This window comes from Vicugna pacos, chromosome 7 (genome assembly GCF_048564905.1).
Source record: "Vicugna pacos chromosome 7, VicPac4, whole genome shotgun sequence".
Taxonomy (NCBI): Eukaryota; Metazoa; Chordata; class Mammalia; order Artiodactyla; family Camelidae; genus Vicugna; species Vicugna pacos.
In genome coordinates this window covers 10,184,781-10,212,414 of record NC_132993.1, presented here as the reverse complement: position 1 = coordinate 10,212,414, position 27,634 = coordinate 10,184,781, and the positions used below count along the sequence as shown (strand labels likewise).

General features: G+C 46.1%; 1 protein-coding gene and 1 long non-coding RNA gene across 3 annotated transcripts in view; one reads left to right on the top strand and one right to left on the bottom strand.

The window, feature by feature from the left end:
* The window catches only part of LOC140697290 (uncharacterized), a 67,504-nt gene continuing 39,870 nt past the window's right edge, over positions 1 to 27,634 (top strand). The window contains exons 1-2 of the long non-coding RNA XR_012074178.1: positions 1 to 90; positions 2,608 to 2,677. This is a non-coding gene — a long non-coding RNA (uncharacterized lncRNA). The remainder of the gene's footprint in view (positions 91 to 2,607; positions 2,678 to 27,634) is intronic.
* On the bottom strand, positions 1,628 to 26,393 carry LOC102529326 (TRPM8 channel-associated factor 2). Of its 2 annotated transcripts, none has more exons than XM_015244266.3 (8): positions 26,344 to 26,393; positions 24,202 to 24,835; positions 8,774 to 9,765; positions 8,404 to 8,501; positions 7,202 to 7,415; positions 6,623 to 6,862; positions 4,717 to 5,054; positions 1,628 to 2,157 (listed from the first exon to the last, which is right to left on the bottom strand). In XM_015244266.3, exons 2-8 carry the CDS (start codon positions 24,822 to 24,824, stop codon positions 1,879 to 1,881), a joined length of 2,784 nt encoding a protein of 927 aa, XP_015099752.1. In that variant the 5' UTR covers positions 24,825 to 24,835; positions 26,344 to 26,393; the 3' UTR covers positions 1,628 to 1,878. The 2 variants fall into 2 exon arrangements, with proteins under 2 accessions (XP_015099752.1, XP_072820394.1); XM_072964293.1 differs by lacking the exon at positions 26,344 to 26,393 and adding an exon at positions 26,232 to 26,323.

The window sequence follows — 27,634 nt, the reverse complement described above, 5'->3', positions numbered from 1 at the left end:
AGGCTTGCTACTGTAGCTGAAAAGAGGTGGGACAGAGAGAATGAACTGTCTGCTTGAGAAAAGATAGAGTAAATGTGACCACTGAAAAATGTATGTATCTTGAAAGTTAACATAAGAGAAGAAAAAAGACTGAAAATAAATTGAACTAAAATCATATTAAGTTAGAAAATGATAGTAAAATAACACCTCCCCTCCAAAGCAGAAGAAATGAAATAATAAATCTAACAGGGAGTTTTATTTAAATAGAAAGAAAATGGAAAAAATTCCATGAGAATAATTTCACTGTTGTAGCTGATGGTCAGGAGCTGTAAGGTTTTCTGTATGGCCACAAGGGGGAGACAAAGAGCAACATAGGTGACCCTGGAATCCATCATGTCTTATTTATTCAAGATAAAAATCACTTTAATTCCCTTTGGCAGTGCTTGTTATTTAATTTCAACAATATTTTCCAGACGTATGAGGTTCTGTGGTTCCATTTAGTGTGACCAACTGCCAATGCTTTAATGTTTTGAAATGAATTGCCCATTCCTCTAATAAGTCAGTGGCTATATATTGGGCTCAGGGGACAAAATAGAGCCACAGTCCTTTTTACCTCCTTTAAAACTTTAAAGCAGCCACTACTATTTCCCTAAAGTACCATTGGGTGATTTATGTCCTTCGAAATGTAAACAATTTGCTAGGACTTCCAGTATTTCAGATACTGAGCTAATAACCTACAGGAATGTATGTGTCCCGTTGACCCTGCTCTCAGACGTGAGGATGGAAGTTTGCGTATCCTTAAGAATGAGCAAAGAACACTTGGATACAAGCCCTGCGTTGAAGACAAGCTTCCTCTAGGACTCCACCAAGTTGTCATTTGAAGCATGGGAGCTTCAAAATCCTCCAGACTAAGGAGGTGGAGTCTTAGGTATTGAGGGATACGTGCCTTAGATGAATGACCCTGGTGGTTAAATATTCCTGTAGGAACTAGAAAGAGCCTGTTGGGGTCTTAGCAGTTTTCACTGGGTCATTCTGTGACTCAGCAGTCACACACACAGCTTCCTGCAAGCAGAGGTCCAGGCCGTAGCAGACCCAATAACAGAACACGGTGTAGTGTTGGCTCAAAGTCTGAGACCAGAGGTCAACTTCTGGAGCTGGACATGTGGCCTCACCGCTTGCTAGCTCTGTGTCTGCCTCTCTGAACAACAGAGATAATAATAGTCACTGTTCTGTAGGACTGTTGTGGGCATAAATGAAAAGCATTCACAAGACTTCCTGGCAAGCAGCATTTAATGATGATTCACCAGATCTGCACTGGCATCCATGCGAGCAAGTGTGCTCTGGAATGTGGAATACTCTCTAAGCGTCACAGTTACGGACAATTAATTCTGAACTTAGACAGAGCCACCGTCTCTCTAACACAGACAGGCTCCAGCTTCCAGAGAAATGTGTGAGAAGTCAGGTTTTGTCTCGGTCTCTATGGCAACCTCTTAAACCCAGCATTATTCGTTCCTTATCTCTGGCTTCATGAGTAGGAACACCCGTTCTGGAGTTGAGTTGCCTGGGTTCAAGCCCTTGCTCTACCTGTAAGGGAGGCTAACCACACGCTGGACAGCCAGGAAATCAGGAGCAGTACCCTCTTGGAGGTTAAATTTCATGTTTAATAACAATTCAATAGTGAACATGGTATGAATCAGAACTTTATTGAACTTACATTTTCTAGGTGAATTTTTGTTTAAATTATAAATCATTCATGGAGGAAAGTGCCACAATTTTTTAATTGCAAAAGCCCCGATTCTTCTGTGATTTCAGAGGTAATTTAACATCCCTAAGTGACTGTTTTCTCATTTGTGAAATGGAGTAACTCAGAGGTTTGTCGTGAAGATTCCACGAGGTAACTCATAGGAAGTACCTCACACGATCCCTGGGGCATAAAGACTGCTCGTTAAGCATGGGGTTTTCCTCCCACCCAGGCAGACAGGCCAGGCTGTCAGCCACTTCCTTCTGGACTGGCCAGCCCCAGGCCTCAAAGAAAGGAGCCAGATTCTTCTGCACCTTTTCAGAGAACTTCTGCACCCACAGGTTCATCTTGCCAGGGTTGTCTTCGGGGATGTCAGACAGGGTCTGGTACTCAGCAAAGAGCTCGGTGAATGGCTCCCACCCAAAGGCCTCCTGGAGCTGGGAAGACAAGAGAGGGCAGGGTGAGGCCCGGGGGTTAGTGGAAGTCCGTGCAGCACGCATGCCCATGAGTGCACTTCCCTCCCGGTGCTTCTTCCCCTCAGTCATCAACTAGCTTCATTCACTTCTTCACTCGCCCCTGTCTCCCCTCTTACTCCTGCACATAAATACAACCCTGCTGGCTCGTTCCACCCCCTGGCCACGAAGCCTGTACCCCAGGATCTAGTAGGGGACTTCATGAGGATCCTACTGTCCGAAAAGAGGTAGATGCTCAATAAATGAGAGCTGTCACCATTATCTTCAGTTTAAAGACTTATATCCCCAGTTCCTAAGTGTTCTCCCAGGCACCAGACAGGTTTGCGCCTGACTGAGATGGGGACTGGGACCCCAAAGCTGGAAACTCCCAACAATTTTCAGACATAGTAAAATCCTTTTTTTTTTATTTTTTAGCCATCTCAGACCTGTGACTGTTTTCTTCTTTGTGGAACACTGCCTTTGGGATGAAACAAGGAAGAAGCAGGTATGTCACAAGGGGCTCAGCATGAGAGTGGATCAGACTTTGTAGGGAACAACTCACCTGAAAGCCATGGACAGGAGGCCCTTGTTAGCTAAGACTACAGAGATTTAGAATTAGCGGGGATCTTGGGGTTTCCAAGACCTCCCTCCCCCTTTGATGGTGGAGAATCCTCTGACTCTGGGGTGCAAAAGCCTGAGGACAGATGACACTTGGATCAGCGCCCTCTGCTCTCACTGCCTTGGCCTTCGATGGTCCTCCTGCTCATCACTGTTAGTTTAATACATTGACAGATGTGGCACTTACTACACAAGTAACATTTATTAAATATCTACAATGTGCCAGCTATGGTGCTAGGCAAGAGCTCTTATCCTTCTGGAGGTCACTGGCCAGCGGGACAGACAGACAGATGTGTAAGTAAAGAAATTACAAAAAAAGTTGGCTTGTCAAGGAGATGGTGTCAGGAGAAGAGGACGATAGGGCTGAATTGTGACAGGTGACTTGACAGGTGAGAGACAAGATGTTCAAGGACGTTTCAGCTGCAGGAAGGAAGCATGGAGCAGCCGAAACAGTGAGACGTGTTCCCAGTGGGGAGCAGGCGGGTAAACTGGAGGGTAACTATGGAGGTGGGAGACTGGGAGTTGGGAGGGAGGTGCTGGTGAATGTCTGATGATGAGGGGCCTTGTGCACCCAGCCGAGCAGCTTCTGCTGTATCCTGTATGCAAGGGAGAACACTTGACGAGGTTTAAACGTGAACCTGCAGACTATTTTGGCAGTGGTGTGGAAGGTGGACTGCAGGGCACTGAAGCAAGATGCCAGAACAGCTGGAGGGATGATGGGGAGAAGACCCCCCCGCAGGTAGGGAAAGCAGAAGGTGTCTGTCTGTCCTCAGACCAAGCCTCAGATTCCAAGATGAGGGGGGTCTCTCCATAGCTTTTGCAAAATGATATTCAGGGCTCCCTGGTGAGTCGGTCAGTGGGTAGAGTGGAATTAGGGCTTTATCTTGCACTTCAGTGCCAACTACCATGAATGTCTGCTTCCCTGTAGACCCTCAGACTGGCTCTAGAAGAATCCTGAGCCGATGCAGTGCAAAGTGATCTCACTGACTGGGGCTGTCTCACACTCACTCTTCAGAAAAACGAGTGAAAGAAAAAGAATCCAAGGGGGGGTTATGGAAGTGCAAAAGTCTGGGCTTGTCACGAACTCCTGATTTCAGGTTCTGGGGCCATCATTTACATGTGTGACACTGGACAGGATGCCCACGGTCTTTAACTCGATATGTGCCTATGAAAAGCGGGCCGTGCCCCCTAGAGGGTCACGGCACACAGTGTAGGGGACCTGATGTGGGGAGCGGCTTTGATGACTTGAAAGTATTAAAATTCAAAGCAGGATGGGCGAGGGGACAGGGATTTACGCTCAGTTCACAGGCAGTCGACTTGCTTTGGGACCTTGGTGCTCTCCCGAGTTGGTTATTTATTTACTCATTTCAGAAACATTTTGGGTTCAGGTGGGTGATGGAATTCTGAGAATCTTGTTACCAGATTTATTTCCTACGAGGCTGTCTTAGTAATGCAGTTGCCCGTAACACGTCACTGTAAGTAACTAAGAAAGAATGCAATACTTACTGGACCCGTGAAATTGAGGAGAGGGAAAACAAAGCAAAACAGAGCAATTACCATTGCTGAAACACTTTGGAGGGGGCAAAGGACAAAAGCAGCGCATGGAGAGCTGTGGCTCAGTCTCAGGGAGTCTTACTCAGCACTTCCGCCCTTAATCAAGAAATCCGGGGCTTTGTTTCTCTCTACTTACTTTCTTTCATAACACTTTGCACTTCCTCTTACTTGTCATTGTGAATTCATAGGAGGTGAGAGGCACAGGAGTCACTGTCTCCATCTCAGAAACGTGTAACCAGAGCAGCACCGCCGTGCAGCCAGGGGAGCTGGTGGGCCCAGGCTGGCAAGGGTGGTTGGATCGAAGCTGCTACCTGACAGAAAGGTCTGGCCACCCCCACCCCACCCCAATCTCCCTGAATTTCTGCCCAGTACCTGTAGATACAGTTCCAGAGCTGTCCACAACTCCCAGTCATTCAGGGGGGCTCCCTTTCCCAGATGTGTTTTGATCCTCTTCTCTCGTTCTGGAGGGCTCAGAGCAGGGTGGGCCTGATCCCTGGGAATGCCCAGGACCGTCTCGTGCACGTAGACTGACCACAGGTTGCAGGTGGCCTCGGAGGTGTGCGGGGGGAACTCCCACTGCCAACGCTGCTGGTTGTGGCCCAGCTCGTGGATGGGTCCCCACAGACCTCTGCTTCTCATGCCTGTCTCACTGATGAGCTCCTGCACCGACTCCAGGTGGCACATGATGGGGTACCCTGCGTGCATCCAGCCTGGGGACACAGGACGAAGAGTGAGGAGGGGGTGGGGGCACCTGCCCAAACCCATCTCCCTTCGTTCCTCTCCACTGTGTACATTTCCCTCACCATCCTGGCTGTCCCCAGTAATTCCAGAATCTCCATGCTGATTGGAAAGCAGATGCTCTGTCCGACTTGGTAGAGACTGAAGAGACCCTACCCTCTTCCCAGCCTCTCACTCTGGCCCTGGACAGTCCTGTCAGTCTGGCCCTGGACAGTCCTGTCACTCTGGCCCTGGACAGTCCTGTCAGTCTGGCCCTGGACAGTCCTGTCAGTCTGGCCCTGGACAGTCCTGTCACTCTGGCCCTGGACAGTCCTGTTACTCTCTCTATAACTCAGTGCTTCATTTTATGTGATGTTCCCTTGTATGTCAGTTTGCGATGTAAGATATTGTGTCTAAGTTTGAGATCCTTGAGGCTAGAGCAGTGCCATTCCTTCTCCCACATAAACCACTGTTGCCCAGATTTATTCTCTTTAATATCAATAATCTTGTCTTTTTTTTAAAAGATAAGAAAACAGGTCCAGAGAAATTTTCTGCACATTGGAACCAGACTTCCTTATTTTTTTTTTAGATGCTATTCTTTCCTCTAAGCCAGTCAATACTTCACATAAACCTCTTTACTCTCTTGTTTCATTGCCAGCTCTGACATATGTTTGAAGGAGATATTTCTGTTTTAACTTCTCCTTGAAACACCGTCACTGTTCTCTTGAGCTCCTGGTACTAATTTTTCTGTGACTGTTCTACCATCCTGTGAAATCTCACCTTGTAGATGAACATGATTTACCTTTTCACATGTAAACATCTTTTTATTCCCATCAAGGTCCATGTCTTGAATGTCTTTTTTCTCTTTACTGGTAAAATTATGTCTTACACATATTGGACATTAGAAAAAGGCAAAATAAAATTCAGCAGAAGGAAATAATAAAGATCACAGAGGAAATAAATAAAACAGAGATAAATCAATAGAAAAGATCAATAAAACTGAGAGCTGGTTTTTTGAAAGGATAAACAAAATCCTTAAGCCAGGCTAACAAGAAGAAAAGAGAGAGGACTCAAATAAGCAAAATAAGAAATGGAAGAGGAGAAATAACTGATTCCACAGAAATACAAAAAAAGTCATAAGAAAATACTATGAAGTTATATGCCAACAAACTGGATAACCTAGAAGAAATGGACAAGTTTCTAGAAACATACAGCTTGGCCAAACTGAGTCAAGAAGAAACATAATTTGTACAGACCAATCACTAGAAGTGAAATAGAATGTTTAATTAAAAAAACTCCCTACAAACCAAAGCCCAGGACCAGATGGCTTCACTGGGGAATTCTACCAAACATACGAACAACTGACCCCTAACCTTCTCAAACTATTCCAAAAGACTGAAGAGGATGGAACATTCCCGAAGTCATTATATGAAGCCACCATCACCCTGATACCAAAACCGGATAAAGGCACTAAAAAAAAGAAAATCACGCCCCCTCCCCAAAGGCAAAATGATAAATAATTGGTGTCCACAGACGAGGAGCCTCCCCCCGGGGTACCCACCGGCTGAGAGCTGCACGTCGGCAACAATCCTCTCTGGACAGAGGAAAGGGAAGGGCTGGGCCGCCAGCCTGGCTATGGCCTGCATCATCTCATCCCAGAGGCGGAGCAAGGGCTCGGGGTCATCCAGGCCCCTGAGGTCTGCAGTTGGCAGTGTCAAGATGATGTTGTCTGTTGCCAGCTCCCCCCAGGGAGCTGGGCTCTCCTGGATACAGTTCCTCCACTCCTCCAGGGACGTCTTACCTGGGAATAAATACCATGGATCCTGTCACCCACTTCCTCAGTTTCCCTTGAGCTGAAAACCACCACCTGAACTCCCAGAGGAGGACACTGAAATAATGAGCGATCATCACGTGGGGCTGCGTGCTGCGAACTGAAGGACAGGCCTCTAGACCCTTCCGCCTGTTCTGCCCTAAAGTCTCTGTGGACACAGAGTGTACCTCATCTCCTGCCTCCACTTCCACCTTGAACAGTTCTTCCTCCTCCTGGCCACCAATCCTCTCCCTCCCCTTCGTAGCAGCAGCCCACAGCTACTGCAGCGTCCCCAGCTCTCCCGCCTCCCTCCACGTTCAGTCCACTCACCCAGCTTGTAATACGGGGCAGGCACAGCTCTTCTGATGGTGACAGACACAGGGCCCAATGTACTGCCCTTGGGCACGATGACATAGAGAAGACCACCCCAAAGGCAGGCGACGGACCGTGTGGTCCTATCCATGCTGCACTGGTAAGTCACCACGGGGGCTCGAGACAGCTTGCTGGCGCTCGTCAAGTCATCGGTGTGGCAGCCAACCTGTACCTGGAGAGGGGATTCCACCACGTGTGGGAGGAGCTGGGTCTCTGTGCTGTGGGTGTGGGGTTGTGTGTGGTGCGATGTGGAGGGCGCGTATGAGAAAAACTCCGGCTTCCCCTTCCTGTGAGCTGTGCATGCAAACCTATGAGATTTTAGCACTCAGAAGGCATACGGACCGCAAGGTATGGAGAACCATTTTTCTGGGGATTTAAACAGCTCCACAGTGGACCATCATCGGGCGGACCAGGCATAACCCCGAGGCTGATACTGACCAGGGTCCCCGGTGCCTCTGCAGCAGGCGCCAGGGCCCAAGCCCATGTCGTTATTCTGATGCTGGGAGTGAGGCCGAGGGGCTCCTCATCCCCACTCTGTGTACAGAAAGGAGGCCCGTCCAGAGGCAGTGGGGTCTGGGCTGAGTGGGGGGGGGACTGGCTCTCTCCTCCCTCTCGGTCCCGGCCCCCCCTCCTGCTCAGATGGATTGAGTGTTGTTTGGTCTGGAGCCCTGGGGCTGCTTTTCGTAGGTTTGATGTAGGTGAGCTCAAGAAAGGAGACTGACACAGAAGAAACCCCCAACTGTGGTGGGAAGTGACCCCCCAGAATGGAGGCAGGAAGCATTTACTTCTGCATGATGGTCTATTTTTGTGAGTGATGGGACTAAGCATACCCTTCAGGTGCCAAGGTAAAGAAGTTTTAAGATTCAGGAAGGCTGAGCTGGGAAATGAGTGAGACTCTGCACGTGTGACAGGTGCTTTCTCCTCACGTCTCTGTCAGGAGGTGGAGCTCTGAGAGCTTGTGTCTGGGCCTGGATCTGATGTTAGGAGCTCTGGCATCTTCAGCCACTGGCCTAGGCTCCCTGTGACTTAGCCGTTCCATCTGTGAAATCTGTGATACGGGCAGAACGACGCCCGGCACTCTTGGGAGCACTGCTGTGAGCTGGATGAGAATGCAGCAGCTCTGTGGCTCTGAGATGTGGCAGAGGGGGTTCTGGTCTTACCTTCAGGCCAGCAGAGGCCGCAGCTTCAGACAAGGAGACTTCTGCATTTTGTCCATTTTGGAGGTAGAGCCCTGTACTCACCCAGGCATCCTCGCTACCTGAGAAGAACCATAGGAGAGGCTGAGTTCTCCCCCGACCTGACTCCACCCCACCTGGAGCCTCACAGCCCCTCCCAGGGCTACAGCCCTGCTCTGCACACCTCCACTTATCCATGCTTCTTGCACGCATCCCTCCTAAACCCTAAGCAGAATCCCAACCCCCGTTTCCTTGAAAGTACCTGACAGAATGGAGCTGGCCTGCCTGAGCTTCAGTGTCTGCGTGCCCCTGGAAGCCTGCTAGCCACACCTTCCCCCAGCCCCGCCTTCCCTACCTGGGTTGCTTCCATCGATCTCCACCGTGATGGGATGATCTGAGATGGAAAGACTGGGGCTGCAGGACCAGACCCCAAGCTCCTGCGCCAGCTGGGAGCAGTCATTGCCGGAGTGCGCCAGCTCTGTGGCCAGGTAGAGCACTGCCGCCTCGCAGGTATCACTGGCAACTGGGTTTTCCCGGCTCACAGCTGGGAGGCCCGACAGGCGCAGAGTCTTCCGCAGGAGCCGGTGCAAGGACGCATAAGCAGGGACCCCCTCGGCCGGAATCTGGAGGAAAGCTGCACCATCGACTCCCAGTCTGGCTAGCCAGCTCTTTTCCAAGTTCCCACCCCCATGATTCAGGACAGCCTGGAATTCAGAGAGCGCCTTGCGGAAGTGGTAGCTCTGCTTCTCCGGGGAAGGGACAGGGAAGCAGCCTGGGTTCACTGTCTGAGCTAGGACACTGAGGCCAAAGCAGTTGAGGATGACGTTACCAGGAAAGCCAGCCAGAGCGGAGCTGCCTGGGTTCTCGGAGGCCCACCACCAGGCCTGGCCCCCGATCAGCAAGCCCCCACCCTCGGCCACAAACTCCTGCAGCTGCGTAGCCTCCTCGTCACTGTAAGCCACACAGCAGTAGACACACAGGTCTCCCGTCAGATGGGGCTCCAGACTGCATTCCAGGCCATGCTCTGACAGCAGGGCACACAGGTTTTCCAGACTTGTGTTCACCCCAACTTTGCCCGTCTGGCCTCTGGCCAGCCAGTGCACAGCATTGAGCAAAAAGGGCTCCATCTTGGGAGCACAGAGCATGCCCTCGTGGGCAGCAAGGACCACCCGGCCCCGGCCATAGCGGGCAGCTGCCAGGAAGCAGCCGAGGGAGGCATCTAAGCCCAGGGGGAAGGCCAGGGCCCCGTGCACCAGCAGCTGCGAGGGGATCGCTCCCGTCTGGATGTCCAGCTCTGTGATCCCTTCCAGGAGCTGCTGCTGATCCTGCCGGGGATCCTCGCCACACCTGGAACAGGGACAAAGGAAAAGGAGCAGAGGAGCTGCAGTTAGTGAACCACTGAAATGAGCTCACTGAACAGAGAAATCTGTGTGGGTTCAAAGATTACAGAGTTCATGCCAATCTTATTCTTACTAATAACATTTGAGATTTTAGTATGTAATACCATTTATTGAGTGCAAGGTATATTTTTTTTACCTTTTAAAACAATTGATGGCGTATCATTTAATTGGCAGTTTCCTCTTTAAAACTAAAATTTAAAAAATTGAAATAAAATAATGATGCTTCTTAAAATAAATGTTGTCATAGATTTGATGAAATGCTGAAGAGTGAGGTAGTGGCTTTATCTGCACATTTTAAAACCCACATTCCCCAAGTAAACATTTCCAGGAGTTCGTTCTTTCCATGTTAATCGACTGAGTGTTGAATATTCTGCCTTGAATTTCAAGTCTTTCAAAGTACAGGCATATCTCCTTTAATTGCACTTCACTTTACTGAGCTTTGAAGATACTGTGTTTTTGTTTTGTTTTGTTTTGTTTTTTTACAAAGTGAAGGTTTGTGGGAACTCTGTGTCGGGGGAATCTATCAGAGCCATTTTTCCACCATCATTTGCTCACTTTGTGTCTCTGTGTCACATTTTGGTAAATGCGTATTTCCAGCTTTTTCGTTATTATTATATTTGTTATGGTGATCTGTGATCAGTGATCTTGGTGTTACTATTGTAATTGGGCATTTTTTTTTAGCAATGAAATATTTTTACATTAAGGTAGTTCAGACATAATGCCATTGCTCACTTAAAAGACTACAGTCTAGTGTAAACATAACTTTTATATGCACTGGGAAACCAAAAACTTGGGTGACTCGCTTTATTGCGGTAGTGTGGAACAGCAGCACCCTCAGAATCTCTGAGGTGTGCCTGTAACTAAGCTTTCAAATGAATTAAGTTAGAAAAATAGATCTGTTACTCCTTTAAAAAGTAGTCCTTCTTATACATTTCTCAGAGAAGCATTTCTGTAAAAGAAGGCAGCAGAAACATCAAAGCCCCCTCTCCACATGCTGCTTCTGATCTACTGTTTAATACTAAACTTGAAGATTTATACAAGCCAACTTAAAAAAAATTCTCACTTAAATCTGATAGGAATATTTACTAATTTGTGTTGAGAAATGATCAAAATGTAATGAATTCAGAAATGTTTTGGTATTTCAAGAATTTTTTAAACCCATCTGTAGATACTCCAAACGTCAAACAATAGGAAATTGGTTAAATAAGGTATGGTTAACTGTAAATAACAAACCATGCACTAATTTAAATAATTATTAGATATTATTAGTAAACGCTTAATAGAAAAAATATAAAAATCAGATTCCAAGATACTATGCTCTAAATAAGCTGAAGTTTGCAGACGAAACACTAAAAACAAAACCCACAAAACCAGACATAGAAACAGTATCTAAAGTACATATATCAAAATGTCTTCAGTGGTCATGTTGGCTAGTAGGGTCACAGATTAGCTTTATAAACCTTACTGTCTCATAATAAAAATAAAAAAAAAAAAGATTTACTCATTCAAATAGCAAAACATTACCAAAATAAAGCCCCCTTATAGAGTTTCTCCTTAGTTTCTCTTCAGCATGAAAACGAGGACATATCATGGTTTAGTTTTGTCATCTCATTTTCAAACTAACATGGCAAATGTCAAAAGGTTTCAGGCGTCAGTTTGGCCTGTAGCTTTTTTTCTCCCTTTAGAGACTTAAAGACTTATTTTGTGGAGTAGTGACGTTGAGTTACAAGACTCAGCTTGTAGACTTAGCTCCAGGTGTTCTTGCAGAATCTTCTGACAGATAAGGTCTCAGCTAATGATAGGACATCTTTACTATGGAGAGCCACGTTAATGCCACCGGTGACCTGCAAGTTTCATGCATGTGCTTATAAAACTGTCTCACTGCTGCCATGCAGCTGAGCCAGCCACCTGGGGGCTCTGGCTCTAATCAGGAACGATCTCGCCTCCCAGCCGGCAGGGCAGCCAGAAAAGCCTTCCTTCTCAAAGCCACCACTTCCTCATTTGTTTCTGGGAGTATTGAGTAAAGATGACCTCCCTAAACCGGCTAACATAGTGCCTTCAACACATGTTAGTGAGTATTTAAAATATATAAACACATACAGAATATTTATCTGATAATTAAGCCCTTTGTATCTGATAAACAGGGACCTTAGTACCAAAAGATCACTGTTATGGGTTGAGTTGTGTCCCCTCCAAATTAATTTGTTGAAGTCCTAACCCCTAGTACCTCAGGATGTGACCTTATTGGAAACAGGATCATTGCAGATGTAATTAGCTGAGTTAGGATGTCACACTGGAGCAGGTGGGTCCCCTCACCCAGTATGCCTGGTGTCCTTATAACAAGGGGGGTTCTGGACACAGACACCAGCACAGGCAGAACACCATGTGAAGTGAGGACAGTGCTCAGGGTGATGCTTCCACAAGCCGAGGGAGGCTAAAGGTGGCCAGCAAACCCCCAGAAGCTGGGAGAGGGGCTTGGAATAGATTCTCCCTTACAGTCTCAGAAGGAACCAACTCTGCTAACGCCTTGATCTCAGATTTTCAGCCTCCAACTGTGAGACGATAAAATTCTGTTAAGTCAACCAGTTTGTGCTGCCTTGTCACGGCAGCCCTAGGATGCTGATAGGATCACAGTTCTGAGCATTGATCCACGTAGAACACCCTCAGTGTAGGCGACATGTAAAACCGGTCTGGATGTATCCTGATATTCTGGACTTACTTTCATAAACACCGATACTGAATCAGAAGGTTGCTCTGGGGTAGGAGCACACCCTGTGTGTCTCTGGTTCCAGCAGCACCCAGTGTGGTCCTGGTGGGGAGACACTACCTAGCAGCAGTATGACACGCCATAGAAACGAGGTGGCAATTATGTCACATTAACCTGCAAGGGGACTGGAGCAGCCACCCCAGCTGCACTGCCTCTTAACCTCTTACCTCGGCTTCCTCTGCTGAAAAAAGGACTCACCCCCTCATTAAATATGTGAATACACGTGTGTATATGTTCGTATTTACATGTTTGTGTATACATATATACACATACGCACAGAGACCTGTGTGCACACACACATACATGTATAGTACCTGTAGATGATTATATGGATGTGGGGAGAATATGGAAGCTAACACCCTGGGTTGTCAACACTGGTTTCCTGGGAAGGGCTGGGAAGATGGTGCACATGGTACCATGAAGGAAGAGCAAATAAAAACCCGGGATTTAGCCATACTGTGCCTTACTATTTACCAGTTGAAAACAACAGGTAGACCTAGGACAACTAACATGGATAGTTCAGGATGAATCCACAATAAACTGACAAGGGCATTCTGGATTGAGTGATGGAGAGAAGGGGCTGGTATTGAAAGAGATGCTTAAGGGGCTTTTGTCTTGTCAGTATTGTTTCTTCAAATAAGGAGAACCTATAAATACATTTCTCGGGTAATTAACAAATTTTAAATGTTAAAGTAACTGATGGAAAATAGAAATTAAAGCATAGTCTACAAATGTACTGGGAGAACTTAAGTAGAGAAAACTAGGTCAAATAGAGTAGAAGCCAAAAAAAAAATTAAAAAGAAACAATTAAAAACAAAATAAGAAAACAAGACAACAAGAGTAATACATTTGAATTATCAGTAACTCTGAATGGGTTAATTTTTATATGAAAAGATAGATGCTCTCAGAATGGGCTGAAAACATCTAGGTACAAACTGCTTATAAAAGACACACTAGAAGCTACATGCCACACAAAGACTGAAATGAGAAAATCAACAAAGCTGTATCTGGAAAATACAACAAAAAGAAAGCAGAAGTGCCAGTATCAGTATAAGATGGAGTTGACCTCAAAGAGGAAAGAGTTAAAGATGACTATTTTCTATGAACAGAAGTTAAGCTTTCCAAATACACAATTTTCATTAACTTTCATGGGCCTAAAAACAAAGTGCTAAAAGCAAAAACTGCTGCACAGAAAATTAAAACTTGATGAATTCATCATCGCATTTGGAGATGGTAATGGATCTCTCAGCATCTGATGGACCGATTCAAAAATGAAAGGACAGAGATCATTTGAGCAGAATGACTGATCAGAACCGACAGTGCTGTATCTTAGAATCTGAGGACGAGTAAGTGAGAGCCTACAGTGCTGTACTGTCAGTCTGTTTTGTAAACATAACAGAAGAATGAAGACATTCTGGAACATGATACATTAAAAAGAGTAAATTTTTACAACACACACACAGGCAGAGACAAGCAACTGAGATGATTCGTATCAAACTTCTAAGAGCGGCTGCCTGATTCCAGGGGATGAGCCCAGGAATGGTGGGGCGGGGGCAAAGGCAATTTGCTGATCTCCTCTGTACATTTATGTATTGTTTGTATTTTTCGTAGTAAGTTTGAATTAACTTTGAAATATTTTTGTAAAAAGATGAACTGTTTCTCAAGATGAAAAGAAGACAGAAAGAAGGGAGGGAAGAAAGGGGGAGGAAGGAAGGAAGGACGGATGAACAAGTCAGCATAGAAGGTGGGATGCTAAGTAATTCTTAACAGATGTTTGTATTTACCAATATTTAAAGCTTTTATAAATCTGCATTTACAATATTTAAGTCTGGATAATAACATAACAGAAGTAGCTATTATGTAATGAGGTTTAAGATATGCTAGGCATTTGCACATACTGCTTATCTCTTTTATAGAACAAACCTGAACCTATTCTTGCTTTCATAGATGAGGCTTAGAAGAGTTGGGCAATTTGTCCCATGTTCCTTAGCTGATAACCGGCAGGGACAGGAAGCAAACCCAGGGTGGTTTATCTCTAAAGCCAGTGGTGGTGTCCACACACTGGAAATCTCACTCTATTACTGAGTCTTTTGATGAAGCCCACAGCAGCTGGGTGTGCGGCAATCAACAGGTATATTTTGTGCAAAAGAGGCTTTAAATTGACATGAAGGTGTGAATGATAACTGTATTTATGCAAATGGAAAAGCATGTGTTTCTTCAGAGCTGGAAGTGCAAGAGAAGGCACTGAGGAGGGAAGGAAAAGAGAGATGGCGGTGTTTAGGTAACATACCAAATCACACCTGAGCAAACAGGTGATGTGGGCGATGGCTTTCTGGATGGAGACTTAAAACCTGGCATAGTGATTAATGACAGCAATGACTGGAGAGTCCAGTGTGAAGCGAGCTGCTGGCATTGTCACCATGCGCTGGCCTTGTCTCCTCTCTGCCTCATGGTGGACACTTGACTTACTTCACCAGGCGTGTTTGGTTCTTAATTTGTTCTCTTCACTCTGAAATCCCCTTTTGCATCTCCTTCTGTCTCTCCGTTTATTTTACACATATCCTTAGGAAGTTGTGTCATGCTGTGAAGCATTCTCAAGGAATGAATGTGTATTCATTCATCTATTTATTCACTAATTACATAATCTACAAATATTCTATTCTGTTCACTGGGCCACACTTTTCTTCCAGGCATAATTGATTCTGTTGTCTTTCCGTACTAAATTTCTGTCTCTCTTACATTTCCCTTTTAAATTAATTATCGCCTTTTCATATAGTTACTGTACAGATTGTTTTCACAATTGGCACGAGCAGATCTTTGCACATCCTGGTATCGTATGGGTGAGCTCTTACCCAGGACCTGTCTGTATGTAGATACACACCACGTCCGTTCACCTTCTTGAGGTGTATCGGGTCTGTATAATGCTGCTTTCGCCTTCTTGTCACCTGAGGTTTGTAGCACTAACTGAAGGGCAAAGATCATCTGGGGCCTAATACTGTCCTTGCTGGGGCCTCGTTCCTCCACTCTTCAGGGACCTAAATCAAGGCCGACGCCACCCACCCAGGCATGGAACGCACTGGAGGGGTTCAACCCACCCCTGTGCTTGGCAGATGGCAAACACCAGCGTCCCTTTCTGCCTCCACCTAATCCTGAAGGAGCTCGGCTGCTTTTACACTTGTAACTCACCCAGTCTGCTCATTCTTGTGTCATGAGAAGGCATTAATGACACTTCTTGCATTTGTGGGTTCAGCTTTTTCCCTTTGGTTGTGCGTCACGGGTAGGCACAGTGTCAGGAGAGGCCACACACTGCACCACACCTCAGTCACCTGGCCCTCCCGCTGGCCATGCAGCCACAGTACCTGGGATCAGCATCAAAGCCTCCACACTCAGCTACTTGCTCACTAGTTTTCATCCACTCGGTCAGACTTGGTGGGAGGGCAATTCTGGGATCTACGCTCATTTCACACTCCCTCTACCTGGAAACTCTCTACTTAGGGACCTTGAATATGAAAACAGAACCATGCTGCTTACAAGCTGAGAGTCCTCAGACAAAGCGGGGCTGTGGTGGGGATCGAGAGAGAGAACACATAATCGTCAAGAGAGGGATAAACCTAAATGACTAGTATGTATTCACCTTTATATGAGCAGTTTCTAATATGTTCTGCACCTTGCGGGTTACACCCCATGTAAGCATAATGAGCTGTTGAGCCAAGGTCAGTGTTTCCCCCAGACTCTTCTCTGTCTTTGGATCTGGCTTTGCATATTAAAGTGTGGGCAGTGTATATAAAAGCCAGCTCTTGCCCGTGGGGATAAGACCGGTGAGAGGATCTTTTGTTGGTTTTTAGAGACTGCTCCTTCCCTCGGCAGACAGGACAGTTCCCTTAAGGAGTTCCAGAGCCTCCCTCGGGGATCTGACATTAGCAAGCTTGTTTGATCAGCCCAGGAGCCTTTAACCCAGATTTGCTGGCAGGCAAGGTCACTGAAAACTTCAAAGGAGACGTGCATGGAGGAGGCAGGCATCTGAGCTGAGGGCCTGGGCTCAGTGCAGGCCCTTTTAAGACTTTAGGGTTGATGGGGTTGGTCAGCTCCAGCTCAGTTTTGGGCTGAGGGTGGAGGCCCCCGGAGCTCAGCACGTTCCATGACGTGAAGCTGTCTGTAGTCTTAACCCTGGTGTCGCAGGCCAGCCTTTCTCTCCTATGCTTTAGGATGTGTGTTCGTTCACCTATTTATTCATTAATTTATATGGTCTATAACATCTGTTGCTCTCTGCTATGTTTCGCACACCGGGCGCTGAGAATAAAGCAGCACACAGCGGGCAGGGTCAGTGCACCCGGGGAGCTTCAGACTCCGGAGGGCTGGACACGCACTGGCATGTACGCAGACAGGGTATTTACAGATTGTGGTCACTGATGTTAAGGCAAGAGACGGAGAGAAGTGAAACTGGAAGTTTGGCCCTAGGGTCACCGAGGAAGGCTTTTCTGAGCAGGGTGTTTGAGCTGAAACTGAATAAGGACAATAAACTGGCTTTCCAAGAGCTGAGGGCAGATGCAGAGTGGCAAGAGAAATCCCCAAACCAAGCCTCAGACTTAGCTTGGCCATTGAGCTGCCAGGCTATTTTTTTGACTAACTGAATTTCTAGGTATCTTAGTATCTTGTAAGATAAGAAACTGTAAAGAAAAAAATGTTGCCTTTCCAGTTCTAAAGGATCAAGCCATCAGCCACCACAGTCACCCATCTACAGGGCACCCTGAGAGGAATTCAGGATGGAGAAAGCCCGAAAGCATTCCAGCTTTGGACTTACCGGCCCCTAGATAGTTAAGGTGCACATCTAAGGAAACATTGGACATGGCCCCAGATTCTTGCATCTTCCCCGACAGAGAGACACTCAAATCGTTAGCTTGGGATGCCTGTTCTTTGTCATTAGCAGTAATCTTTTGATGTTCAAAGACATGTTTTTTCCCAGCAAAAAAAAATTCATGTATATATCCTGGCGCCTCCCTGACCTCTTCGGAACCGTTCCTCAGAGCTCTCTAGAGCCCGTCTCCCAGGCTATAGCTCTCAGTAAGTCCCCAGAGAAAACGTAACTCACAACTTTATGTTGGGGTGTGCTTCCTTCAGTTGACAAAACCCAAGTTGCACTTGCGGCCTCTGCACTGAGGGAGATTTCTAAAATTCCTTAAAGATGTGAATGGCTGATGTGTCAGTTACAGCCCCTCCTCAAAATATCCAAACCAGAAGATAGATAAGTACTCAACTAAAGGAAACAGCTAAAACAAATTATGGAACATACATTGTGGTTAGAAGTTCGCCTTGAGAAGATGATTTTTAGAAATGGGAAAGTGTCTTTAAGCAAAAACCAAACAGTGGTACTATGTAGTCACAACTAGCAAAGATATATGACAGTGGAAGATGGGTGAAGGTAAAGATTTTGTTGGGGATGTTATGAGAAACTAAAAATATTCAAATGCTTAATGTCATATTGCTATTTCAGTAAAAGTTTTACAAATAAGGAAAACTGATAATGTGAAAAAATTATTTTTATAAAAGTATAGAACAAATACAGACTTAAATGCTACTATAATCCCTGTGCCTAAAATAGCATTTAGAATTTAATAGGCACTCAGTATATTTTAGTTGAATGAAAGAATGGTTATATAGATGGGCACTAGAAAGAGGGAAGGAAGACTGATATTTAAGAAGATTTGTTCCTTTATACATTTTGTTGCTGAATTAATGAAGCAATTTAAATGATGTGAGGTCAGAAAAAGACAGTATGATTTGAAGAGCATTTTTCTACTGTTTAAGGGTTTACAAGAAGGCAGAGAAGTAAGGTAAAAACTTTTTCTCCCCAGGGTATAGACAGGCAATTTGCAGATAACAAATGTTTAAAGATAAAAATAGTAAACATCCATCAACCTATCACTAGAGATACAATATTAATACTTTTCTTCTGGTGTTACATATTTCACCTACATATGCACACATTTTGACATCATTTGAATTTAGTTTTATACCTTAATTTTGTCTATTATATTATGAATATTTTCTTAGTCCTTCAACTAGTCTTTGACACATGGTTTTTAATGGCTACATAATTATTCACTCTATAACTCTAGGATATATCATAGTAATTTAAGCAATGTTCCATTCATGGACACAGAGTTCTCCCAGTGTTTTAATTAATAGCAAAAATACTATTTAAACATTTTCTATCAAATACTTGCCTCATAGCCCAATTTCTCCTCCTGTCCAATCCTTCTCCTTCCTTCCCTTCCCCTTTTGATGTTGACGTGGAGTGTATGCTGTGACAAACTTCCCACACACTGGTGTCTGTCTCTGAGCCAGCTTCCTGGGGAACCCAGTTCTGGGGAATTTGGCAGTCTTTAGCAAAATTATATTTGCATTTCTCCTTTGATTTGGCAATCCTGTTTTCAGTGATATGGCAAAAATATGAAAATATACGCACAAAGGCATTTGTTACAATATATATGCAACAGTAAGAATACTAGAAAAATTTTTAGAAGAATACTTGAAATTTGAATGTCGGTCAGTAAAGAACTGAGTAAACTATACTGCATCTATACACTATATATAAGAAGATACATAGTGCATATTTCTGTACTATTATAGAGCCACATCCAGGAAATCATTTTTAGTAGAAAAGTAAGGGGGGAGGAGAATACACATAGTACACTATTGCCTTATTCAGGAAAGAAAAGGACCCCAATGTGCGTGTGTGTGTGTGTGTGTGTGTGTGTGTGTGTACTTATATATAAACAAATTTTTTAGAAAGGGAGCAAGGAAGGACATTATACGAAGGGGACAGGGCTAGAATATAGGCTCTTGAGATTTTACTTTGGATCTACATGACTATTTTACATAGCTATAAATTAAAATTAATTTGCAAAAGTATTTCTGAAAAGCAAAAGTAAAATAACCAAACGAATCTCCGTGTGTATTCACTCAGTGGTAGAATCACAGAAAAGTATTCTAAGTGACTTTAAGGATGGTTATTTGATTTTAGATAACCTAATAAAACATGCCATAAGGATAGAAAGAACTAATAGAATCTTTAATTGTGCTGGTAGCAGTACATTTACTTTGCAGTTGTTATGTGTGTATTGTGGGGTAAAGCAAACGAGTCATGATGTTGCTTTCTCACAGAACTAGGATTTTTCATCATGGGATAAAAGGAGACACAGATATAAGGTTGCTGAAATTAAATAAAACTTTGTAGATCCAAACCTGAACCTGAAATATCAGTGTGAACTCTTGATGTGTTTACTTTTAAAAATACTTATTTCCTAGCTCTTCCCACTCAGAAGACCCAGAAATAATCAACCCAGCGGATTGTGGTTTCTAAATACCATTTTCCACTAAAAAATGAGGGCTTTTTGGAGAAATGGCTGATCTTGGGTTTGGGGCAGGGAATGTGTAACATGACACGGAAACTTCTCGTTACAGTAAAAATCAAGGTTAGGTCAAAAAGATTCAGTAATCAACTCAAATAGGCTCACAGTGGCCAAACACAAGACAATTTTGGCATTGATAATGATAATAAATAAAACAACACATTTGTTATGTGGGTGTGTTTCAATCCGTGAGTTCATAATGATACTAAAAAAGTTTCAAACAAGGAGGGGAGGGTACAGTTCAGCGTTAGGAGTGTGTGCTTAGCATGCAGTAGGTCCTGGGTTCAATCCCCAGTACCGCCATTAATAAAAAAAAGAAAACTAATTACCTCCTCCCAAAACAAAAACAAAACAAACAACAACAACGAAAGTTTAAAAAAAATTAAAAAAATTTTTTTAAAGTTTCAAACACAATGCTAACTATTGGAATACACTAGGGATCCAGCTCAGTATTTTGAAAATGTTAAAAGGAGTAGGGACGGGGAGGATCAAGCATGTATCTTGCCTTCCCTATGTAAATTATACCACGTGGTAAGCAAATATATTCTGTCCTCAGTATCTGTACAACCATGCATTCTGCCAACCCTGTGTCCCTTCCAGTCTGGGGTTGGCTGAATTCATGGATGTGAGACCTGTGCATAGGGAGGATGGACTGCACTCTGCCACTTTATGTAAGGGACTATGTCTCCTCAGGTTTTGGTATCCACAGGGGTCCTGGAACCCACCCCCCACAGATATAAAGGAACAATTGTAGCTAACGAAAGGAATTTTTTTTTATAGAATATTCCAAAAATATTAAATAAAAGGAATGCTAGAATTTTAAACCTGCCATTTGATAACCACTAATGAGTTCATGGATCAAGGGCTAGGCAATGACTGTTAGACTGCTGACGTCAGGAGGAGAGAAACAGACGCTGCCTTCTAACCCAAGGAAGTACGTGCTGCCACCCAGGAAACAGGCCAGAAATTCAAACATGAATCCAATCAAGCCGCTCAACCAGGGTGTGGGAAGCTTTTTCTTAGCAGCTGCTTATAAACATCTTATGCTTGGGGGCCACACATCCTCCACTGATGCTACTCAGCTCTGCCGCGGTGGCTCAGACACAGCCACAGACAGTACGTACACACGCAGACCCATCTGTGCTTCTGTAGAACTTTAGTTACAGAAACAGGGGGCTGTCCCACAGGCCATAGTTGGCCAACCCCTGCCATAGACTCTAGATCTAACTTCAAATTTACGAAAAATACAGAGGACAGAGGAACACATTCAGTGAGACCACAGGGATCCAGTCAGCAAAACACAGACTGAATTCTGAAGCAAACTCTTACGACAAAATACCTAGTTTCTTCAACAAAAAGGCAGCAAGAGATGAAAAGAGCTGGAAAGGAAACTCACACCTTGTATGAGACATAAAAGCAATCAAAACATTTGGGTCTTAATTCCAACAAACTGAGAAAAAATGAGATAATCGTGGAGATGAATAATGATATTAAGGAAGTATTACTTCTTTTAGGTGTGATAATGGTGCCTTGTGGTTATATTTTCAAAGCAGTTTAAACCTTTAGAGATACATACTGAAATACAGATGGAATATGCCTGCGATTTGCTTCAAAATAATTTGGGGTGAGGCAAGGGTGGGGCTATGACTGAAATTCGACTGACTGTGAGTGGGCTGGTTTTGAGATCAGATGAAATGACTCCATGGGGGCTCTAGTATCTCTATTTTTACATACGTTTGAAGTTTTCCATAATTAAAAGTTAAAATAAACACAAAATATATCCCAGATTTAGCGGCAGAGATGAAATATGTAGGCATAGATGAAGAAAAACAGGTTTTAGTTTGCTGGACAGGAGTCCTTTGGAACAATTAAGAGGAACTAGATCGATGGGGTTTAACCTGTTAGTCCCTTAGAATTAGAGTCAAAGACAAGCTGGAATGAATCAGATCCACCCTGCCATCTCCGAGAAACCCATCACCTCCCAACCCTCCCAGAGGGAAGGAAGTCCAAGTGGGCCAGGGTGTGGGGCTGAGGGCCCAGAGCACTGCAAGGTGCTCGCCAAATATGTGTATGCCCTTCCTTGTAGCAGAATCTTGATTTCTTCAGAGATGCCAGTGCCCATTTAAAAATATTCAGCCCCTCAGACCCTCTGGCAGTTAGAGTTGACCAGCTGAGCTAGTTTTGGCTACTGAAATATAATAGGAGTCTTTTGGTCAAGACTGCCAGAAAATATATTATTTTCTGCATTAAAAGGGACATATTCAGCAGGTGTACCCATTCTAGCTTATTCTTGCCCAGGTGTAATTGCAGTGCCCGAAGCAGCAGTAGCAATCTCGTAACCATAAAGGTAAAAGTGACACACCATGATGGTGGGGGTGGAGAGAGAGGATGAATGAATCCGCTTGAACGAACCTGGGAGGCCACGAAGCAGGGAGTCACTGCCCAGGCCTGCCCTGCCTGGACTTCATGTTACGTGAGAAAACAACCTCCTACGTGGTCAGTCCACTGTTGTAAGGCTTCTGTGACAGTGACCCAACACAGTGACTTACTGATTTAACAAGTTCCCTAAAGCCCCAGATATCCCAAACTAAACTCCTCACCTCTAGTCTGTCTTCTAGTCGCTCACAGCTCCTTAAGCGGCAACGCCCATCCTGAAGGCATTCGACCACCAAAACTCTTGACTTCTTCCCCGCTTACTGCATATTCGGTTGAATAGCCAAGCCTGCTGGGCCCAGAAACTAACCTCCAGCCCCTCCTTACGGCTGCAGTCCAGGTCACCATTTCTCATTTCAGTACCTCCTGAATGGGCTCCTGTTTCAACCCTTGCCTCCTACAGTCTATTCTCCACCATCACTCCATCAATCAAGGATTCTTTTTGAATTGTAAGTACCTTTTGTCAACCCTCTTCAAAATCCAAAAATGCCTTCTCATTTCACTACGGATAAGAGTTAAAGGTCCACCCATGGACTTCCAGTTCCTGTAGGACCTCAGCTCCAGTCCCCATTCACTCAGCTCCAGTCACACTGGCTGCCTTGATGTTCCTGGAATGAACCAAGTGGGCCTCGGCTTTAGACTCTCATCTTTGCTCCTGGCTCTGCCTGGAACCCTCTTTACATATTTGGCCCTATGGCCATTTTCTAAATTCCTTCAGGTCTTCTAAATGTCACCAGACCAGAGAAGACTTCCAAGCTGACTACTGGCTTATTTGCCCTCAGATCCTCTTCTCACTCTTGTCTGTCACCTGCGTAGCAGGATCTGCATTTCCTGGGCCCTCAGCTTCTGGTAGGTTCAGCCCATTAGAGGCAGAAGGATGGAGGCAGACAGGAAGGAGGAAGGGGTCAAGCGATGTGTCTCTCTCCAGTCTGTGTCTCTGGCCATCACTGTGTCTTCTCTGAGACTCAGGTTCCACCATGCAGCTCCTACATACATCTGGGGTCCCAGCTCCCACTGGACAGGCCCAGCACCGCCCCAGGCTCCACCAGGCGGCTGCAGGACCTGGGCTCCAGGACCACCCCCACCTCCCTCTGTGGGTCCTTTTGCTGCTCATCTTTCAGTTACTGTGCTGTCGCCTGTGCAGTTTTCAGCTCGTGGATCACCGGTTTAGTTAGTTCCCCATATTAAATCCCTTCTGTTTGAAACACGAACTAATCCTGACCAGGCCTGATTGATAAACCTTCCCTGATGACCTTAAACAAAATACCCTACACTCCACTCGCTGTCACTCTATCACTTACCCTGCTTTACTTTTCTTTAAGCTCTTATCAACACCTGCTAGAGTTTATATCTTTTTGTTTCCTTAACTGCCTAATTCTCCACTGGAATATAAGTGACAAGGCAGCAGGGCTCTGTCTGCTGCATGGAGCCTGGGACATGATACGTGCTCACACAAGGGAGCAAATGCTTTCTCATTCCTTTAAGAGATGCACACACTCTCCATGTCTCAGGCACCAGACACGGGAGACAGCGTGGCCAATATGACAAGCTTTCCTATTAGACTGATTGTCGCTCTGGCCATGAGCAGGGGTTGCAGTGAGAACCCAGCCCCTCTTGGGCCTCAGTGCATTTTAATTATCCTGTTTTTCATTTGTGGTGGTTCTGAAAAGGAGTGAAAAAGTATGTGTATTAAAAGTGGACGCTCACTGAAGAGGGGGATCAAATGTATTGTGAACATGTGTCAGACTCCCCATAGGGAAACACCACTCACCTGACCTGGAGAGGGATCTTGGGCACCTTCTTAGAGACCTTGAACTGGCCATTGTCCCCACAGGTGTCAGTGAAGTACACTCCGGCCACACTGGTCACCTGGTTCCCAGGGAACTTGGACAGCACCTTGTCGCTGCCGTGCTCATTGGCCCAATACCAGGCCTGGCCCCCGATGAGCAAGCCCCCTCCACATTTCACAAACTGGATCAGCTCTTCAGTCATGGTGTCATCGTAGGCATCGATGCAGTAAACCCCCAGGGGTTCTCCCGGTTCTGGCTGAATCTGGGCCTCAACCCCAGAGCCCTGCAGGATGCTGGCTAGTGATGCCAGGGATGGGTGCACTCCAACGGGAGCCCCAGGCGAGGGACAGAGCCAGCCCACTGCATTGAGAAGAAATGGGGCCAAGCCGGCCTCCAGCAGGTAGCCCTCGTGGGACACAACCACAAGGCGGCCTTGACCATAGGAGGAGGCGGCAATGAGGACCTGGCCCTGGTCATTCACCATGACTGGGAAGGCGGCCTCTCCAGTCAGAAGGAGTTCACTGGGGATGGGGTCTTTGGGGACATCCCAGCTTGTCACTCCAGACATGAGGGCCTCAAAGGCAGCAGCGGGAGTTGTCGCCATGGTTCAGTCAGCTGCAGCAGAAGAGAGCAAAGACTCAGTTTGGTCAGAACAAACTAAGGAACGAGTGAAAACTCAAACAACTAAATGCATTCATATGAAAACCACTTGCCAGGTTCCCCAAAATATGCCAGGCCCTGGGGATGTGGCAAGGAACACAACAGACAAAGTCCCTGCTTTCATGAATCTGATACTTGAGGTGGAGAGGGACAGTAAATAACTCGTTAGATAAACAGATAAAATGCAGCAATTTTAATAATTGTTAGATAAAAATAAAACACAGTGATGTGATATTGAGCAACTGGAAAATTACTTTCAATTGGGTGGCAGGAGAGGCCTACATGAGAAAGTGACATTGAAGCTGAAACCTGACATTTAAGTCATACATACATGACATAAAGGCCCTTCCCTGCGGGCTTCCCCTCTTTCCAGGATTTGTCCTCTCCACGTCCTCACTGCAGTGCTGGGCTCACTGCTCAGATCAGCTTCCTGCACTCAGGTCCATCTGTCAGGCTTTGCTTTGGGGAACAGTGTCAACAGACAAACACCAAACCCTTCTGCTCTGTCTCATCCTTCCTCCCTCCTGTGTCCTACACCGTCAGCCGCCTCATTTAGTTCACCTTCTTTCACCGATCTCTCAACTATTGGTCCCTGTGGTTTCATATTTAGACGAAACCAGTCTGGTTTCTGTCCCCAGGATGTATTCTTATCTACAGCCATCTTCAAGCCATCCAACTCACATGTCTTCCTAATCAGAACCCTCCAGATTCATCTCTCCCTTGAGGGAAAAACAGTGCCTGCCCCAGAATTTAAGCCTCCAGGGTCTGTGCTCTGGAGATTTTTAGACTTTTTTCCTTTCCCTTTCTCCTCCAAATCTTTAGTAGGCTTGGCTCCCTGAGCACTCCCTGTATTTCCAGCAAAATTCTAGCTTATTTTTTTCTCTTTTAACTTCCTTCCCAACTACTACCTCTTTCTTAATATTGTCTCCAGGAAAGTGAATTCACAAAAGAGCACCGGTCCCCAGCTGGAGAATGGAGCCAGTGCGTGCCTGACCTCAGCTTTCTGGAAAAGGCAGTGAGAGGTGAGGAAGCCTGAGGTCGGGTTAACTGCCTCTGGCAAGCCAAGAGAGGTCTTTCAGGAATCTGAGCCTCCCTAGTTTTACAAGAAAAATAACCAAAAAACCCCAGAAAAAAATATGTTCTCAGTACTCTGACCCAACTCTCTATAGCTACTTGCACGCGCGCACGCACCCACCCCCACACAGGCACCCTCCACACCATCACACATGATTCATCAAATTCCTGACCCACAAATTCAAAGAGGCGACAGAAAAGTGTTTTGAGGAAAGTAGCAAAGGGCGAAAGAATGGTGAAACGAAATAAAAACATGAGCTTAAGAAGAGACAGACACCCTGATTGCCGCGAACGTTCTCAGGCCTGCGTCTGGCACCTCGGGGCGCACCACCGTCCCCAGGTGCTGGCCCCCGCCCCTCCCCGCGGGCCCGCTCGGACGGCGAACTCACGCTAGGACCGCAGAGGTGCGCAGCGCAGGCTGGAGAGCGGGAACTGGGCAGGGGCGCGGCGCGCGGTCCAGACCTGCGGGCGGGGCGGGGCGAGGGGCGGGGCCCCGGGGCCGCTCCCCTAGGCCCCTCCCCGCCCGCTGCACCTGGGGCAGCGCCCTGCGAGGCGGGTTCCCTCGGCCTGCGGCGGGGCGGGCCCGACACCGCCCCTCCTAGACCCTTCGAGGGTTCCTGCAGTGCCAGAGGAGCTCCGCAAAGTTACTGTCACACTTGGTGAGGAACATAAATGCCAGGTCTCCAATAAATCAGACTTGGGGCGGACAATCCCCCAACGACGAAGTAACTCACGGCCGAGGATCTGCCTTGGCCCCTCGTGAAGCCGGACACCCTCCCCTCCGGTCCTGGGGTGTGGCGTCCAAGAACCGCAGCCGCCGCGTCACCCCCGTCCCGGCCGCTCCCGCGTTGAGGGGCTGCCTCCTGGTGGTCAGCACCCGGCCGTGCGCCCCGTGCCGGGAAAGATAAGCGACGGTCCAGGCAGCTCAACCAAGAGAATCGCGTCTGGGAGTGTCGACAGAGATGCTGCCCGGTGATGTGCCTTACAGCGCCAGGCACGTCCATTCCAGCTAAAACTATAGAGTGGCGGCAGCCTGAATTTCTATCAAAGAGGGTTGAGAAGGTCAAAATCAAGGTGCAAGAGCTCTGGATTTGGCCGCGAATCTGATTTTGCATAGCTTTGAGCAGCAGAATGCTATTTTTACTTCTAGGGAATTTTTGTCTTTTTAGGGGGAGAGAGGGTACAGGAAGGGAGCAAGGGGTAGGGGAGTGAGCGTTATGCCTTGAGAGTGATTATGGAGAAGGGGGCTTTAGATCCCTGTTTTTTAAATCTCTCCCTCCCACTTTGGGGTTACCACTGGTTATACATGTAAATCATCGCACTGCTTATAAAGTTACCAGATGTGTCTATTTTTCTTAAAGGTTCATGACTGTCTCTTTAGAAGCATTATTTAAAGGCAGCAGTTATTCTCACACCCTCATTGAATTTTAGCACTTCGCTTGTATTCTCTTCTGTCTTGGGGGCTCATCAAGGCCAGTGTCTTCCCCAGATCTCCAACCCATTCTCTTTATAAAATAGGTAGCATCTCCTCCAGGATCTTGCTGTCCGATTCCTTCTCTTTTTTGTATTTTCTTTCTTTAAATGTCTTTTTGACTTTTTCCTGGATAAAAACATACCTCTGGTATACTCCCTTCCTTGCCTCTTTGAATAGAACCTGTCATTTCTTCCCTGCAGCTCACC

Excerpts from the sequence above, each read along its gene's own strand:
- LOC102529326 (XM_015244266.3), bottom strand. The coding sequence starts at position 24,824 with ATGGCGACAACTCCCGCTGCTGCCTTTGAGGCCCTCATGTCTGGAGTG. Across the intron at positions 7,416-8,403 it reads CGGCCTCTGCTGGCCTGAAG|GTACAGGTTGGCTGCCACAC; the intron begins GTAAGACCAGAA and ends TCCCCTCTCCAG. Across the intron at positions 6,863-7,201 it reads TGCCCCGTATTACAAGCTGG|GTAAGACGTCCCTGGAGGAG; the intron begins GTGAGTGGACTG and ends ATTTATTCCCAG.